Source organism: Nanorana parkeri, unplaced genomic scaffold, assembly GCF_000935625.1.
Source record: "Nanorana parkeri isolate BGI_ZX_2015 unplaced genomic scaffold, ASM93562v1 scaffold18, whole genome shotgun sequence".
In the NCBI taxonomy this organism is placed as follows: domain Eukaryota; kingdom Metazoa; phylum Chordata; class Amphibia; order Anura; family Dicroglossidae; genus Nanorana; species Nanorana parkeri.
The window spans coordinates 2,596,334-2,615,084 of record NW_017306286.1 but is presented as its reverse complement, the minus strand read 5'-3'; the positions used below and the strand labels follow the sequence as shown (position 1 = coordinate 2,615,084).

The following is an 18,751-nucleotide window of genomic DNA, read 5'->3' as shown; positions in this document are numbered from 1 at the left end:
TGTCAAATAAGCTGATTTCCCTGCGTGACCTTTCTACAAGGCTTAGGTGAGATGGACGCTCTGTTATATCGTAATCCTCCAAAATACTGTCAGACCAATGCATTCAATAAAAATGTTTCTAAAAAGATTTCACAGGAAGCAGTCCTCGTGTGTGAGGAAAATTCCATTAGGTTTATTGTTTTTGACAAGCTCAGCTTGTCAGGGTCTAAAAATGTGCTCACATATTACAATACAACTGGATCATGCTAATAAAAACTCTACCTAAAAATGTTTTAAGTCTGTTCCACAGGGAAAAAATATGATCTCAAACCAACCTTACAATAAACCTGTACATATAAATATAATGAACATGGGCCATAGCTGCAAGCACCATAAGATGTGAGGGCTTACATGTAGTTCTGATCAGTGGCCCTCAACAACGCTACCCAAATTTGCAATGCAATAAAACTATTTTTGCAAAGCTGGAGCACAGACACTTTCCATGGTTGAGGTGTGCCTATAAGCCACCCTAAAGGTGCCCACACACCTTACAATTTATCTGCAGATTTTCTGTGGTCAGATGGAAAAAGTGCAACAGATTGGCCCAGGTGGAGATTACTCCATCCACACAGTTAAGTGTAGATGGAGGAATCTGTTGCACCTTTTCCATCTGACCATAGAAAATCTGCAGATAAATTGTAAGGTGTGTGGGCAGCTTTAGGAAGGTAGTGCTTGCAAAGGAAATTTAGCAGGGCTCCCAGTGGGTTCTCGGTGATGATGAACTGGCACCATAGGATGTCTGCAGTTATGTACCATGTTAATTTGACTTTTTCCCTTAGTACAGGTTCACTTTAAAAGGAGCAATCAATCATGTTTACAACAAATAAATAAAACCCACAAAGTTAGTAAAGGTTTATTGTTACTAGGTTAGTTGAAAAGATGACTGTAGCACCAACGTTTTGAAGGATTACCAAACCAAAAAGAATAGTTATTTTATCTGAAATTTATAGTAATATCCCTTGCAGCCATACCCTGTGAAGTCATTTGAAAGTTTCAGAGAAAAATATATCTCATCATGCATCTGCCTCTGGGAGTCGTGGCTGTCAAAGTTCTACAATGCCTAATGGGATTTGTAGTTTCACCACAGCTGTAGGGCCGACGTTTGGTTACCCCAATTTAGGATAAGCTAAGCAAATGATTTAACCAGCCGAGTTTTTATTGAGGCAACTGCTTTGCAAGAACTCATTCACAAAGCACTCCAACACACTGCCAGCCATTCATATCCATTTTAGACATAGAAGACTGTGAGCAGAGGGTGACACAGCATGAATGGTCGTGTTTTACCGCCTTCAATTCTAAAACTGTTGAACTTGCTAAAGCACTTGATAAAAGGCTAGATAGGCTTGGTAATTAGCGCACGACCTTCACAGTCTCCTACATCTGCAAGAGCAAATGTAGAGCAGCTGAAGGACTGTTGGTGGTTCCATGCCAAGACAAGATGCTGATTTCAACTTGTGGCAGCAAAGTACATAATGCTAATAGAATTGGCTAACATCCCAAAGTACAGTATGTCACTGCATGGGAATCGACACACATGGCAACCGTGAAATACCAGGAGAAATTTGGCCCATTCCTAATCCATCCAAATTTGTTTGCCACCCAACCCCCTTTGGACAAAATCCCCATTTTTTTGGTCTAAGGGTTCAAGCTTCTTTGCCAAAGCTTCTTGAACATGTACTCATGTTTTTCACTCCTTTCTTATATAAGGCAACATCTCCTTATGTTGAGTGGCCCTTTAACAACGGAAGCAAATTGTAGTTTTTCACTTAATTTTTTTAAATATAAATGTGTTAACTGCAGGGTCAAATGATCAATGATTTCTCAATGATAGTTTATATTACAATTACATGACTTGACTGGAGTGAATACACAAAAATCGAAGGGACAAAAAAACCAAGGAGACTTCTGCACGTTTGAACGATCATTCTTCAGAAATGGCATCTATGAGGCCTATTTATAAACACATGATTAGTAAAGCTTATTCAACAGCTAAGCTCACCGTTTTACCTTTCTTCATTGGGGATGCTGCCACGTTTTATACTTGACTGGTAGGTCTCTATAAAATGGTATACATAAAGTACTGGTACTGTAATCCATGTTTCTTTATTTTCCTCTGCGTGAACAGTATTATTCCATTTTATCTTCCCTTTTTTTGTGCTGCTTTTTTCTTCAATTCTGGCAAATCAGTTGTGATGATTTAACCAATCCACATTATCTGCCTGTTATTCATAACAGGCAATAGTGTACTATTGCTGGGATTTGTAGTCCTCTATAGCTGGTGGTATTCTGCAGTGTGCTGTATAATGATTATATGGCGCAATGCAGAATACCACCAGCTATATAGGAATACAACAAATGCCAGCAATAGTCCCTTTTATACTATAATGTACTATTGCTAGGATTTGTAGTCCTCTGTAACTGCTGGTATTCTGCATTGCGTTGTATATAATGTATTATTGCTGGGATTTGTAGTCCTCTATAGCTGGTGGTATTCTGCAGTGCGCTGTATAATGATTATACGGCGAAATGCAGAATACCACTGACCAATCCCTAACAAATCCCAGCAATAATACATTATACAGCGCAATGGAGAATACCAGCAGCTATAGAGGAACAACAAATCCCAGCAATAATACATTATACCGGGTGTTTAATATATTACTGCTGGGATTTGTTGTTCCTCTATAGCTGCTGGTGTTCTGCAGTGTGCCGCTTTTTTTTTTTTTTTTAAACAGAAAACATTAAAACAGGTCCCCCCTTACCTGTTTCTGAACCCTTGTAAAAGTCTCTGCAGTGGCGTGCTCTGCGGGCATGTGTCCAAGTTAGCGTGTGTGCGGCGGGTGTGGCGTACGCGGCGTAAGGAGCAGCGAACAGGCGGGCGCGAGCGGGAAATTTACATTTTAGCCGACGAATTGACGATGGAAAGCGTTGACAACGTTTTCCATCGTCGATTTTAATCGACTTAATCGAATAATAATTGTTGCAGCTCTAAAGGGTTATCCCCTTTGGATGCTCACTGCTAGCCATGTTCTAGAGGAAGGGTTATCCCCTTTAGCAACTTGATGCAGATGTGTGCAGTAACCTACTGCAATCACATGACTAACCTAGCTATAATAAACTTCGAAATTCACATATGTGATTAGCTGCTCTGGTTTTCAGTGTTTGCTCATTGCTTTGGATTACAAAAAAAAACAAAAAAACTCAAATGCACCGGTTTCCATACATTTTTAGCAACAGAAACTTTCAAAGAGGATTGCTGACTGGTTGCTAAGAGCTGTGGCACTTTTCCTTATTAAAAAAAAAAAAAAAATCAGATCATAATTATCTTCTGGTATAAATGAAGTAAAGGGAAATAAATGCAATTCATTATCAACATATCAAACAAGCTCTATTGTATGAACACTCAAGGAAACGCATAGAAAGAAACAAAGGTTTCCGTTGCTGACCTTGTTCTAAAAATGCTACTTGTCTGGATGCCTCTTGCTTCGGTGCTTTCCGAGTCACAGATAACAGGTATGAGGAAAGTGAAGTGAGAAACTGAAAAAAGCATGAAGCCAGTGAGATCAGAACTACTGGTATGCATACTTATTCTAGGCCAGTAACTCAAAGTATTAAAGCTTTTGGATCAACTAGCATTTTCAGGAGTGGTCATATATGGCCAGCCAGGTTTTCTTCAAAAGGATGCAAGACTTAAAAGGTGAATGATCTTTCGAAAGGGAAGAATGTCATTTGTAATTTGCCTGGCTGGGGGAGCTATAAAGAACAGGCCATGGGAGCTGCACAGCAGAGTTCTCAGGTGAGCAGGGACAGGGTAGGTATCCGATTTAGAATGGGTGCAGGGGGGTGTCTGGCCCCAATGAGGATACATTTACTAGAAATACATGTATCCTTTAATGATCTGCCACACTTCTATGAGTTCCACTAAAGTATGCCCTTTTAAAGTCTGGTTTGACACAGCTGATGCTGTTATAGATAGGTGCTGGTGTGCTGAATCACCAACTTTCTTCTTATGCAGCATAAGTATGCAGTATTGCAGCAGCAAAGTTTCCACACTAGGATTTCTGGTCCTGCCCTCACTCACTGTGCACTTTCATTCCTCCTGCTGCTTTCTCTGTGGAATAAAATATCCAGCAGGGCATGTGGAATGACTGAAATGTCAGTTTCAGGTAGACTAACCCTTTAGATAATTCCATTATGCAGATGCATAAAGGATAAGAATGTAACTATAAAGAGGGGGCAGCTTCTTATTTTCTTAACATGAATATCAGAACACTGTAAACAGTCTTAAATATAGGATTGTAGGTGCTAGCACTGTAAGAGTCCCAACATCTACTTTCTTCTACCTGAAGAAATATTCTGTGACTTACCAACATTCAACACTCTGTTAAGCACCCTGTACAAAGCGTCGATGAGCAGAAGTTCTGTTTATATAAGGTAAGGATACACTTGTGTTTCATTGACTTGATAAAAAGAGAAAGAAAAGTCTGTGTAACCAAACAAAATCCATTTACATCCTGAATGTTGGATTTTTATCAGTGAGACTTTGTTCATTGCTGACATTTGCACAGCTAAAAATCAGCAAGGTGAAGGCAGAGTCCCCAGTGTGCAAGTCCTAAAAGCAAAAAAGGGAAAACATTAAATTAAAAAATTTCAAAAGGTGTACAGTTCTTTGGTAGATACAGAGTCTGTGGAGTGATCTTTTGGCCCTCGCGCATGGTGGAATCACTGCTGGTAAGAGGAAGACGAGGGCTAGACCCGTATCATAGGAGGTTCCTTTGCCAGAGCAGGTCAATAAAACAACATGGCTTATTTTTCCATGAGAGAAAGCCGCAGGATTTCTTCAAGCTCTGCCTCCTCCTGCAGACGCTGCTTCTCCTTCTCTTCCTGTTCCTTGGCGGACAGTTCCATAGCAAACTGTAACTCCTTGTCATAGCTTTGAGAGTGGCTGCTAAGACTGGAATGGGCACTTAGAGAGTTGGCAAGAAGGCTTTCCTGCAAGGCCCTGCAAAGTAGGAAAAAGGTGTATACAGTTTAGCTATAGATCGAACTGCTACTGTATATATGGTACTGTATAATTATATATATATATATATCTTGTAACAAGGACACTCCACTGTAGACCGGAGGTGCAAGTCAGATGCAGTTTATTTGCTTTCAAAACGGTAGATAACATGAAATCCAACATAAATAGCTCGCTGTAGCATATAACAGATAAGGGCTCACCGACATCTGTCTCTCTTGCAGCACTGCTGCTCCGGCCTCAATCTTTAGGGCCACTGTCTGGTTCCTCCAGACAACGGCAATAACATGCCAATCCTCTCAATATGGTTCGGAAACCCTGCAGCTCCCTGCAGCACTGGCCTCCACTGACTCCAGGGTGGAGCTCTCCTGACTCACAGGTGGGGCCCTTTCTTTCCCGCCAGTCTGTGAGGTCAAAACAGCTTATAATAAACATTTTGTAAATTATTTTTCTCAGTTATATTTATTACAATAGATTAAAATGGATGATATTCACCAAGAAACATTTTTATTAATTTAGCTCAGTACTTAAGATTTTGTTTTTTTTATTTGGATGGGGTAGTGGTTGGCCACTGGTTTTTTTTTATAACTTTGTTTGTGCTGGGAGGAGGTTTTTCAGTCAGGAAGTGAGGACCTCTGCAACAGCAAGTACTTTTTTTTTTATATAGGAAGACAGTTATGACCTTGTTAGGCTTTTTTTGTTGTTGTCCATGTCCCTACTGGAGAAGTCTCCTGACTCCCTGGCAGGAAATGAGGTGAAATGTCCCCCAAATACACCAATAGCAGCCCAATACCGCTTCTTACCTTTTCCCACTCTGTCCAAAACTAGAAATAAAGATAAAAAATATAATGATTTTTGTCTTAGGTTAGCCTTTCACAAAAAAAAGATTATTCATATCAGTTCCTGACAGGTTATTTACACCTACTGGGCCAATGAGGGTGGAAACCAATGAGCCCACCACATTTTTGGTTTTGGGAGCAAATGGATGAGCCTTCAGAGAATCCAGGACCACAGTGCTGAACATACCATGACCATAACCACCATGCTGCCCTGGAAGACTGTATGTAGGACCATGTATACATAAACAATATTATCTAAATAAGATTCATCTTAAAGTGACACTTAACTCAGGAGTTAAATCATAAAAATAAATTCAAGTACCTTAACTATTACCACAAATGCATTTTATTTGTGCATCACTGAGCTGTAGATCCTCAAATAATCTCTGAATTGGTGCTGACACTGTCCTTCCTTCTAGAGGGTGACTACTTGTGTTCCCCCTGGTCCCTGTGTGTGTTGTAAAGTAGCCACCGCTCCAAGCTTGTACCAGTCATGGATTACAATCTCATTAGTTGTTTGCTAATTTGTATTGAGATTGTAGTTCAATCACAGCAGTGAGCTTGGAGTGGAATGCATTTGAATGCATTTTAAGATTTAATTCCTGTGTTTAGTGTCACTTTTAATATATTAAAAACACTAAAGGCTGCTTATGAGCTGCTCCACCATAATAAAAACAATGCCATCTTTTAAATTACTTTTACCATTATCATCAGTGCAAAAAAGTGATGAGGAGATGCTGACCTGATTTCCACTGCACTCTAGAAGGCTCTGCTGAATGGCAAACTGCATGATTTCATCATCTTCATCCCGCATGTGAAGACTCCTCCCATTCTCCTGGATATGGTAAGATGGTGGAATCTCAAAGACTGACTGATCAACCTCAAATTTTGGTGGTGCAGCAGCTGCAACTGAATAATAGCAAAGGATCACAAGTTAAAAAAAAAAAGTTCAGCCATGACATTGTTTTCTTAGTATGGGAAACAGTAGGGAGTCTAAACATTAGTCAGGTTTGTTGTATCCCCACTGACGAGGTTTCCACTTTCTGTCCCAGTGATAACGCACAAAGTATGAGATATAGTTTTGGCTGAAGTTCCATTTTATTGTGTAAGCTGATCAAACACCTTCCCTTCCGGCTCTCAACAGTTTGACGGGTCTTTAGGTAACTTTCAAGTCTGTAATATGAGTTTTATTGGGACAAGGTACAAATTGAATGGACTCTGCCATCTGAGGTGCAAAATAAAATGGGAGCTGATACAAGACAGCAAACAGTTTATCAGTGCCATGAAAACTTACTTTCGGGACATTAGTATTGTTTAGTATTACTCACCTTCCTCATCAGGTGTCCCTTGTGGAGTACTGGGAGAATCCTCGGCCTGGGTGCAAGAGTTCACATTTCCAAATGTAATTCTAGCATTTAAAACATGAAACAAAGGGATTTCTGTGGGAGAAAACAAACATTAAAGTACATGTAAATCCAAACGATGAGCTTCTCTTCTTTGTTCTGTTAAATATACCATTGAAAGCGTTTTGTTCTATCTATTCAATGAGGGCCAGCTGATCCTGCCAGAAATCCAGTGAGCACCAATGACCACTTGAGGCTGCCATGAGTACGACATTCCCGTAGGAATGGGGCCGTGGGGCACGTGCGCAGTACAGACCAGCTGTTTTTGGGAGAAAGGCTCTGAAGCTCCATGCGGGGACACATAGCGAACATTGCCAGTTTGGGGCTGAAGGTATGTTATGTAATGGGATGCGAAGGGAACTTTAAAAGATGACAAGCACCCATAATATAGCAGAACGTCAAAAATTTGACCTTTGAATCCTACAGGAGAGAAGTGTCATGTGTATCGTGTGTGTGTGTGTGTGTGTGTGTGTGTGTGTACACTATGCATTCTATAGGATTTCTTTTTTTTTTCCCCAGGAAATATACATATTAAAAGGTAGAATCTAGTGTAGGGCTGCAACAATTGAGAAAATCAATAATAGTTAATGAGAACCTTTCTACCGTGCCGCTGCAGTCACCCTAGGCTCAGTATAACGCGAGCTGTAGCTCGCGGTATACTGAGACGCCGCAGTATACCGCGAGCAGCTGACATTACACTCTGTGGCAACGCTTTTGTGTTGCCAGGTTATGGCCTGCCCTCAGAGTATGCACTAGGAGAACCACCACCTTTGGGTTTCCCCTTCTTGATTACAAGGTAGGTCCCCATTCCCTGTCACACTCCGACATAGCCTACACGTGCTGGAATGGCAGGCTTAGTTTGCAGACTTGTTTCAATATGCATTGATTTTTCTCTTTCCAATGTTGCTGACAGGGATACTTGTCTGTTGTCAGGGGTTACAGTGCAGTGGCGTTTTGTTTTTATTTTTCAGTGAGTTGTTCTTGTACCATCAGGGGGTGGTATTATATATATTGAGGGTATGGAGAGGGGGGATGGCAGGTTAATGCGCACGCACCAATTGCCCGGAAGAATGTGGCCCCACCAAAAAAGTGTGCGCTGCCAATGACCAGGAATCCAGAACTGCAAGTGTACCTGGGAAACTAAACAACCATGAAGAGAGGTAGGGAGAAAAAGAGGCTGCTGATGAGCAGCAGGTGGAATTGCACAGGTACTTGAGCCTAAGGCGGAGACAGAGCCACGCGGCAATCGCAGGACCGCACGACACCCGGAATGCGCGCCCGGGTGTCGTGCGGTGTATTGCAGGTGTGAATCTAGACTAAGCCCCACAACCCTGGAGCTATTTGGGATGGCAAACACAGGAAAGAGCAAAGTAAGAACCTGAACTTGCCAGTAATCCATGTTAATACTGAGCTCTTTAAGCTGCCTTACACCACAGGCAACCCACTTCAGCGGATTAACTGACAACAGAGGGGTCTTCCAAAGCAGGAAAAAATGCACCTATTTGGGAGGTTGGCAAAGTGGGTTATTCTTCGATCTTCTGGGGGGGGGAAAAAAAGAAAAGTGGCCTGGAGCGAGGACCAAAAGAGAACAATGCTCTCTCATATAGATTAGGAAGGTGGCCCTATGGTGTCAGAGGGGCAGAGTTTACCTTTAGTGTGCTGAGGATGAGCCAAGAAATTTGTCACATACACAAAACACACATTAGCTTCTATGTATAAACTGTCCTAGATTTATACCTATCTTGACTGGGAACCCAGGTGGGAACTGTAATGTTATAAAGTCCCTCAAATGAGCAAAATGAGAGCTTGTTCTCGCCATCAGGTCTATGATAGGGGTGACTTGTTCTACCAAGGACAGAGGGAAGTCTTCACACATCCACAAAGTGCCCTTAAACCTGTAAGACAAGGAATATACTCAGAACTGCAAAGACATTTTGTACAGAAACCTCTTCTAATTCTGGTTTAACCCAAATGTAAATCAAAAATATTAGAAAAAAATGTTTCAGTTAAAATCCCAAACAGAAATCGAAACATCATAAAAAGATAAAAGAAGCCAAACCAGATACAGTGGGAAAGGATGCAGTGATAAGGTGAACATCACTCAAGTATGAAGAAGCACAGCTGTACCTTTAATATAAACCTAACAATCACTAGCCTTTAGGAAATAATCTACACCAGGGGTGCCCATTAGGTAGATTGTGATCTACCAGTAGCTCTTAAAGCTGATGCTGGTAGATCATGAAGGGTGTGAATGGTGGCCCCTTTATTCCATTTTGGTATATTTATTTAGCTGTGCACACATGATTACCTATTAGCCTGAGCCTGCTGAGCCAAGCTCCCTGACCCCTTTCTGGTGGATTCTGGTGGTTGAAGTGCTATGTATTACATCAAAGAATATTAGTTTACACAGCCTGTTGCATGACACTGTTTGCAAAATACAGCAAGGTGAGCAAGGAGAGACAGCCAGGAAAGAGAGAGGAGAGACAGCCAGGGGAGAGAGCAAAGGACAGACAGCCAAGAGAGCAAAGAGGGACAGCCAGGAGAGAAAACAAGGAGAGACAGCCGGGAAGAGAGTCAGGAAAGACAGCCAGGAGGATGATCAAGGAGAGACAGCCAGGAGAGAGAGAGAGGACAGACAGCCAGGAGAGCGAGGAGAGACAGCCAGGAGAGAGAGAGGGAGGGTTTTTTTTCCGTTGGTAGATCTCATGTAGCTCATCATTTGAAAAGTAGATCTTAACACAAAAAATTGTGGGCACCCCTGATCTACACCAAAAGCCTCCAATATCACCTGCTACTTGCCTCAGTAGAACAGCTAAGGCATGTACCTAGTTTTTACCCCATCCAGCCGATATCCTCTTCACCACTTTCCGCAGCTGTACGGTAATCCCTTGCACAGGGCTATCTCCCAAGACTGAAGACATTCAGCAGATAGCCCTTTATACAGTCTTTGCGGGCTCACTATACAGATCTGGACAGTGAAGCAGAAAATTTGGAGTGGATGAAACAAGGTACAGTCCATGGCTGTTCTACAAAATAGCAGGTGGGATGGGGAGGGAGAAGTTTGGATCGATTTAGGAAGGCTAGAGAGCTTGGGTTAGCGTAGCTTACATTAAGGGCCCTTTCAAACCTATGTGTTTTAATGCACGCCAACACATGCATAAATAATTAGCCATTGTTTTGAAACTGTGCTAGCCCACATCTGTGCAATTCGTTTATATGCAATATTCATTTTTTTATGCATCAACATGTGTTATAGTGCCTACCAATGACAGTATCAGTGCATGAAAACACATTATAGTGCAAATGGAAAAGTGTGAATCCAGACTGAAAGTACAGCTGTGCTTTATAGGGGTTTACCATTTTTCTTTTTTTTCTAAAAAGAGAAGACATTTTTGAAAAGTAAAATGTTATCAAAGTGATTGAAACAAGAACTGGCTGACATAAAAACCAGATTTCTCACTCTCTGTGTTTTTACTGGTGCTAAAAACATGAAAAGTAGAAAGAGGTTGGTTGGGATGGCCAAGACAGTTCACTCAGGCACTTTAATGAACCCAAAACTAAATCATAAAAACAGAACTGATGCTCCCAGGGTACTATGCATCCTAATGACAACATGTTTACCCTCTGCAGGACAAATTCTAGATCAGGACCAGCAAGGTTGTAAGGTTGAAATTTTAGCCAATATAAATACCAACAGGCCATCAGTCTCCCGTTAGGCTGGATTCACACTGCTATGCGTGAGGTGCAGCAATCATAGGTGTAAATGAGCCCATATAGTTTTCCTTTCCAGTTGAAAACTGCCAAACATAGATGGGAACCAAGCCCATAGGAAATAAATGTATTTCCACTTGTAATGCACTTTCATGCTCAAAAAGGAAAAGTTGTGCTGCATGAAAACAGCAAGTGTAAACAGGCTCATCAAAGCTACAAAAAAAAAAGAAAAAAAAAAAAAGGGACATTCTCAAAATTTTTCTAACCTGTCTGATCAATGTGCTTATCTAGTGCAATGGTTTTCTTTCTGTAGAAATAGTTAGGGTTTGTGTGTCTAGTTTTAGTGAACATATATTTTGCTACAGTGTCAAAGGCATTAAAACACTGCATAATTCTTTAAGCATGCTACTTACTGCAAGGATACAAATATACAACCAAGGACACCATTAGAAATCATGGGGCCCCGTACAGCCTACCTGATAGGGCCTAACATTAAAAGGAGAACTATGGGGTTAGGGCTTTTCCCCATAGTTCTCCTAGGGGTAACGGGAGGACACAAACTAGCGTCCTCTCGTCACCCAAAGCTCAGTATACCGCCAGCTACAGCTCGCGGTATACCGAGACGCCGCAGCCAGAACGGATCCCGACAATTCTGTCTGGATCCACCCAGCTGCGTGAGTGACAGCTGGCTCTGCCTATTTAGAGGCAGAGCCAGCTGTACCCGCCCCCTCCCCCGTCCGTTCCGCCAGTCAGCGCTTGAGGATCGGACAGGGGAATCCAGTCCCTCCCGTCACGGCTCTCTGCCGGCACAGGATCGAGAAGTGAGCGAGCGCCGGTATGTGTTCGCTCACTTCCCGATCTGCTGAGCGACCTGTGACCGTTTTATTGTCACAGGTCGGCTAGAACTATGAGGCTGAGTGAAAATCACTCACCTCATAGTTCTCCTTCAATGGCATTCAGCCAAATTAAGATTAGCCTTCTCGCTATTCCCATAGGGCATTCATAGTTGATATGTAAAAACCAAGGCACACTACACTGCAGCTCTTCCTCACTTCCAACTACAGTCTGGGGATGTGCAGTTCAGCAGAGGGCACAGCACCACAGCCAATTACAGTCCTTGTTACATCTACAGTGAAGCCGGCTTGGCACAGGGGAAGCTCTCTCACTGGCTGCTGCTGGCGTGGAGGCAACTCTGCTGGTAGCAGTAGGGTAATGCATGTAGCTAGTATCTCTTTCACACATTGGAAGTTATGGCCTGGGCTACTCAAATATTGCTCGGTAATGCAGGACATCCTGTGTGGCCACCCACAGGCAGCCCCTGCCAGGACTTCTGCTTAACCCAGAGGGCCCAATTCAGAAGGAATGTTTGCATTCCCCATCGCTGGCCCAGCATACATTTTAATTCACTACTTACTTTTGCGTCCTAATGGTCAACTCCTTTGGTCTCCCGATGTCTCTGTTTTGAAGGTCAAACTCAGGGTTAAAATACTCTTCAGGAGTTATAGCTGTAGGGTTGTTAGCTGTGGCAAACTCTGTAGTAAGGTCCTAAGAACAATGACAATAGGCTGATAAATGAATCGTATTTTAGACAAGTCAGATGTTCAATTTGCCCATTATTATTTTGTATAGGTATATCTAAATCCAAAAACCTTATTTTATTTTAAATTTTGAAAGACTGCAATAGGGCGAGAACATCTGTCAAGATTTAGAACTGTGTGTGTCTACATTGGTGAGGTTCTCCCTCTCTCCGATTGTCCTGGTGACCAAGTGTGATAGAATCCACAAGTCTAAGTTGTTACCAGTACAGACATCAAAAAGGTAAAATCTTCCAATGGGGACACTTATTCTGGTGACAACCGTCTAAGGGTGGATTTGCCTCACTTCGTATTGAGACTACTGGGCAAGGATGTAAAAGGGAAATTTTCCCAATGAGATACAGTTGTCAATGTTTTTTGTTTTTTTTTTGCCATTTGTTTTAACTATTCCATACTATATCCAAAGATAAAAGGAAAATGTTTTACCTTTAGGTATATTTTAATACTTATTTATTGATAATAACAGTTGACTGATTTAAAATAATAAGTATCTGAACATGGAGGACAATTTTCATACCCAGAAAAAATGAAGTCGCAATCTGGAGTTAAACCCCGCTGTAAAAACTTTTGAGTACGTAAACTCTAACAATTAACTTATTTTATTTGGTCCCTTTTGGTCTGTTAAATATACCACTGAAAACATTTTGTGATATGTTTCATGAGTGTAAAAAATACCTGTTAAATTCTGCCAGGGATCTTGTGAACTTATAACTTCCTGTACTCTTTGCCGCTGCTGTATTTCTATCAGTTGCATTGTTCTCATTTTTTTTTTGTTAAAAGGAGAACTATGGGGTTAAGGCTTTTCCCCATAGTTCTCCTTAGGGTAACGGGAGGACACAAACTAGCGTCCTCCCGTCACCCTAGGCTCAGTATACCGCGAGCTGTAGCTCGTGGTATACTGAGACGCCGCAGTATAGCGCGAGCTGGGACAGCTGACCTGCAGATACATACATTCTGTGGATGATAAATTGCTTTTTTTTTTAAATATATGAATGGATGTCAAAGTATTCTAATCTAATTATCCAAAACAGTGCAGCAGTCCCTGTGTTCTTGGAAGCACCCTAAACTACCACTAATAAGCCAGCTGGGTCACAGCACAGACAACAGTTGGCGATTTCCTGATCTGGTTTGGGACCTGCTGACAACTGTTGGTAAAATATACTTCATATACAGCTTAAAAGGAATATAGAGACTGGGACCATTTTTATATATCCAACCCGCATACACCAGTGTTGCCATGTGCTGGATTTAGATATATCTATGTAAGAAGTGACGGACAGTAAAAGTACAGTACAAAGAAAAACCTATGGGGAAAAAAAAAGCATTATTTAAACACTTATGCATCTTAATTAAAAAAAATAAAAAACAGACACCCATGTACTTTGGTCCTCAGAGCTTGGGTTCAGCAGTGGGTCTGTTGCTTTGCATCAATCATTTACACAGTAGATACATGAACTACAGCTTAGAAGGGCTAAATGAGAGAAGCAATGTACACGTAGCAGTGTTATAGCTTGACATGACATGAATCAGTCCTTTCACTTACCCCTTGAGCCCCAAACTGGTGCTCCACGGTTCCAAGTATTGACTCCAAAAAGTTTCTGTCAGCTGAAGAAAAAAATGAAACATTTTAAAAATTCAGATATTCTACTACATATATGAAACTTTTGCGGATGTTTCTTGCCTTTTCAATAGCCCTCAGAAAAAAACAAAACAGACGTGTGACATATTGAACAGGACACGATATAAATCAGTGGCCTTGAGTGCTCCAAGGCCACCATGGGCTGCAGCAGAATTACCTTCCTTGGCACATCTGAAATTTCAGGTAGTGATTAATACTGCCAGAGATTTCCTGGAATACAATGTCCTGGTAATCCCCACCAAATGTCACAATATCAAAATCAGTGCAGAACAATGCAATGGTCCCATTGCTGTAATACATTTATAAGGCCATACCATGTATTTGAATCAGCTGTAATGCCAATCTACCCCTCTTTTATCAGTGGAGACTTTACATATACGGTGTAATTATTTTTATATTGTAGCGAGAGCTTTACAAGACCACATTTTACCTATGCCTATATCTTGCCCCATGTATTTTGATCATATAATAATTGCAGAGATTACTATCATTCTTAGTATGGTGGTTGAGGGTAAGACATTTTTAGGACAGAAGCCTTGAAACATTGGTGTTATGCTGCCCTAAATAAAGCCTTACCTCCAAATTCATAAAAGGTAAGCTTTTTTTACTTTTGGATTCAGAACCCACATACACAAAGTACATTCAAGTTACGTAGCGTGGTACCTACATTTTTGTGCTACATGTACACCCAAGTTGCATGGCTTGGTACCTACATTTTTGTTCTATATGTACACCCAAATTGCGGTTAGGTACCTACATTTTTGTGCTACAAGTTTACCCAAGATACGTGGTTTGGTAACTACATTTTTGAACTACATGTACACCCAAGTTGCGTAGTTTTTTTGTTTTTTTGATAAAACAATTTATTGCTTTAAACTTGTAACACAACAGTGCAAGCTGCGTAGTTTAGTACCTACATTTTTGTGCTACGTATACGCCCAATAGATAATATGAAATCACCTGCACTCCATACAGCGTACAGACCTTGTTGAAAGGTTGGTGCTTGAAGTGACAACACGGATGGTGCCGTGTCAGATACAGTCCATAATAGAAGTCACCAGCACTTGATGATATGTGCAAGAAGTAAAGCACTTTTTATTCAATTGTCACATGCGTCATACAGCCTGTATGATGCATTTGACAATTAAATTAAAAGTGCTTTACTTCTTGCACGTATACACCCAAGTTGCGTGGTTTGGTACCTGCATTTCTGTGCGCAACGTATACACCCAACTTATGTGGACTGGTCAACTGTACACATCGGTGTATTTAGGTTTCGTGCTGCCCTAAGCAAAACAAAAAAATGTTGCGCTATTAGGCCTCATTCACACTGCTTAGAGTTGGCCCATACAGACGCGTGGGACGTGCACGGCGGTATCGGGCAGGTGCTGCGTGTGATTTGTACGCAGTAGCCTGTTCTTCTCTATGGGAGGATGCAGCCGTACGCTCACCTGAACTGCACGTCGGTGCGGGTGCGGATGTATCAGGTCAGGATGGATCCTGTCTGCGTCCGAGCACGGACATCCGCACCAGTACGAATATGTACGGGCCAACTCTAAGCAGTGTGAATGCGGTCTTAGTGTTGCAGGGAAGCCGGGGTCTCAGGTGGGCTGTAAAGGATCTCTGGTGGGCACTGCAGGATGTCAGGCGGAGACCACCATAGACCCTGCACATCCCACCATAGACCTTGCACTGCCCTTCTAAGTCCCTGCAAACCCCACCAGAGACCCCCCGCAAAGCCCACCATAGACCTTGCACAGTCGGGAGTCTGTTTAAACAGCCCCGATGCTGGCGACGTACACTGTACGTCGTCAGTCACGAAGGGGTTAAGGTGGGCTGTGCAGGATATATGATGGGCTGTGGAGGGTCCCTTTCCCTGCACACATGCTGCTCCTCTTAACTGCAGCTCCCCTGCCTGCTTCCAGGAAATACTAGAAAAAGATGGTAACCGCATACATTTATAACCAGCCTTTGTAGCCCACTAGCAGCTTGATCTTGTGCGCCCGTCCCCAGTTTTCTTCTTTGCAGGGGAGGCGAAAAATGCCGTCCCTCTGCAAAGTGTCGCTCCAGGCAAACGCCTTTTTTGCCTCGCGGTAAATACACCCCTGACTGCACAACTGTACAGCGCTAAAAACCTTCCAGAAGGGGTGTATATAAATCATATAAATAGTGTGTATATAAAATCATATAAATAGTGCCAAATCAATATGATTTGGGACCGGACTGTCTTCTGACTGATTATGTAAATTCATTTGATTGTATATTTTATGATATCAGTCCCATAATTATATACATTTATATATTGATGTGGCACTTATATTTGACACACTATTTCATTGTGATATTTCACTATTTTTGTTCACATTTCATATTGACACCTTATGGAAGGTTTTTAGCGCTGTACAGTTGTTTTTGGAGAATTAAGGCTATGTGGCTTTTGTGTAGCTGCTTTTAACCCATTGATCTTATTAGTTTTGTCCTGTACAACCAGATTCTGCCTTTTATTTTCCTGCCTGCATGACAACTAAAATCTGACTGGTCAACATAGGCAACTCAGACTAAATATGATATCTTTTGGTAGACTGTGTTTAAATGTCATTCTGAGACTAAAATCCATCTACAATTCACCTACTATATTGTGTTGTTTGTAGGCTAATTTTAGAAATGGTCAAGAACTTAAATGCAATAGTAACATAATACATAAAATAGAGTACTCAAAGTCAGGTGTGCGCAGATTTAGGGAAATGTACATTCTATTGAATAACATGAAAGAACTGCCCCAAGTTACCTTTATACCGTGACTTTTCTTCTTCAGTTAAATGTTCAGTCCGTGTTTTGGTGATAACATTGACATTATTTGCAGAGTACACCTTGAAGGAAGAAAAGAATACACTCAAAATGTATAAGCACAAACAAACAAATAACCAAGAAATAAAACAAACATAGTGCAAAGTAAAGAAACTGACCGCACATTCACAGAATAAGACAAAATGAATGTTCTTACCTTTGCTTCATAACTATTGACATTTTCTGCTTTGTCAGTCCTCCAGCCCCAAAATCCTGCCTTGGTTCTTAAAAGAAAAGAAAAAAGTGGACAATGATGAATCCCTAACCTGCCATCGAAAGCTCAGCATACCCAACAGTTAATCAAAAATGCAGATGGTCCACTCCACAAAACAACCACAATTTCCAAAGAAATTGTATTTTAGGTACCCTGTATGTAGCTCTACTTTGATCTATGAAATTAAAGTTTTTCAGCCTGTCAGATTTTGGCTTCTTGATATCAATCTACTGATGTCTTACGCTAAAATAATTTTCCCCCTCTACCAAAAAGACAACCTGTCCTATACCTCTTTAAGGCAAAGTAACAGGGTCACTTTAATGAGTGCCTCACCAGCTGCTAACACTTGCTTTTCTTTCATTTCCCACTACCACCCGAGACTCTGTCCAAAAGTCTGAGTCCTCTCTTCCCGCCACCATGTGACAATGCCGAGTGGCCAACTGCAAAGCATGTGTGCTGTCACGTGTGAGAAAGGGAGCGAGTCACATGATCCCCATACCAGGAAGTATGGTGTATGTTCCCAGTGGCTGAATAGTAATAGGTGATTTCCAAGTTGGTGAGGCTGCCATTAAAAGTGAACCTGTTATTTTGCCCTTCATGGGCAAAACATGGGCTTGCTTTAAAAGGATCACCAAACAAAACTTTTTTCAAGTTTTGGTTGGTAAACTTACCCTGAATTCAAACTGTTAGTGCCTTACCCTTCATGGGTGGCTACAATCAAATTGAGTTAAACAATTGTTTTGGAGTGCAATTTTTCTAGCAACAAGTATCTCTTTATTTTATTGTAAAATAAAAATTTGTCACAAGATTTTCCAGCAAAACTAAAAATCTAAAGTATATGGTCCTAGAAAAATCTGCTGAGCAATGCAAAATACATTTTGACAAGCCATGGTTATCTTCACTGAATCAGTTGCAAATATGGCATGTGTATACTCTTCTTTACCATCATTTAAAGTGGGATGTCTTCTAAGACGACATAACTGCAGTCAACAACTATGAAAGAACATACTGACAACATACAAAAATTCTAGCTTATTAATGTTTTAGTCAGCTAGTCAAATCCGCACATTTGCCAAACTGACATAATTTCCCTCCAAAATAATTAGTAATTCTAGGATACCTTTCAAAAGCGATGGCTGATGTATCCAAGGAGGTGTTAATGACTGGAGAGGTGAGTCTCTTGCTAATGTCCCGCTCTGCTGGTAGCATGGAATCCAGTGTAATGCCCTCTATCTCCTGGGAGATGTCAAAGCGTTCCTTGGTAACCGTCTTGTCGTCATGGTTGATCTCCATGAGCTCGGCCCAGTTATCTGTGGACATTGGAAGTCTGCTTCTTCACTGCATTAACTGATAAATTAGCTTTCAACACAAAGACACTTTATCTAGGGTGATTATTAATGTTTCCTTTTCCAAGATTGACAAATGAGTGGATGTTCTTAACCGC

General features: G+C 41.4%; 1 protein-coding gene across 1 annotated transcript in view; it reads right to left on the bottom strand.

Moving 5' to 3' along the window:
- Positions 1–4,386: 4,386 nt before the first annotated feature.
- Positions 4,387–18,751, bottom strand: part of ANKRD13A (ankyrin repeat domain 13A) — a 28,087-nt gene continuing 13,722 nt past the window's right edge. The window contains exons 6-15 of the mRNA XM_018560462.1: positions 18,428–18,617; positions 17,251–17,317; positions 17,035–17,116; positions 14,151–14,212; positions 12,427–12,557; positions 9,039–9,196; positions 7,227–7,337; positions 6,601–6,801; positions 5,863–5,883; positions 4,387–5,048 (exon numbers count right to left, since the gene is read on the bottom strand). Of these exons, the coding sequence (XP_018415964.1) occupies positions 4,846–5,048; positions 5,863–5,883; positions 6,601–6,801; positions 7,227–7,337; positions 9,039–9,196; positions 12,427–12,557; positions 14,151–14,212; positions 17,035–17,116; positions 17,251–17,317; positions 18,428–18,617 (1,226 nt within the window). The 3' untranslated portion in view covers positions 4,387–4,845. The remainder of the gene's footprint in view (positions 5,049–5,862; positions 5,884–6,600; positions 6,802–7,226; positions 7,338–9,038; positions 9,197–12,426; positions 12,558–14,150; positions 14,213–17,034; positions 17,117–17,250; positions 17,318–18,427; positions 18,618–18,751) is intronic.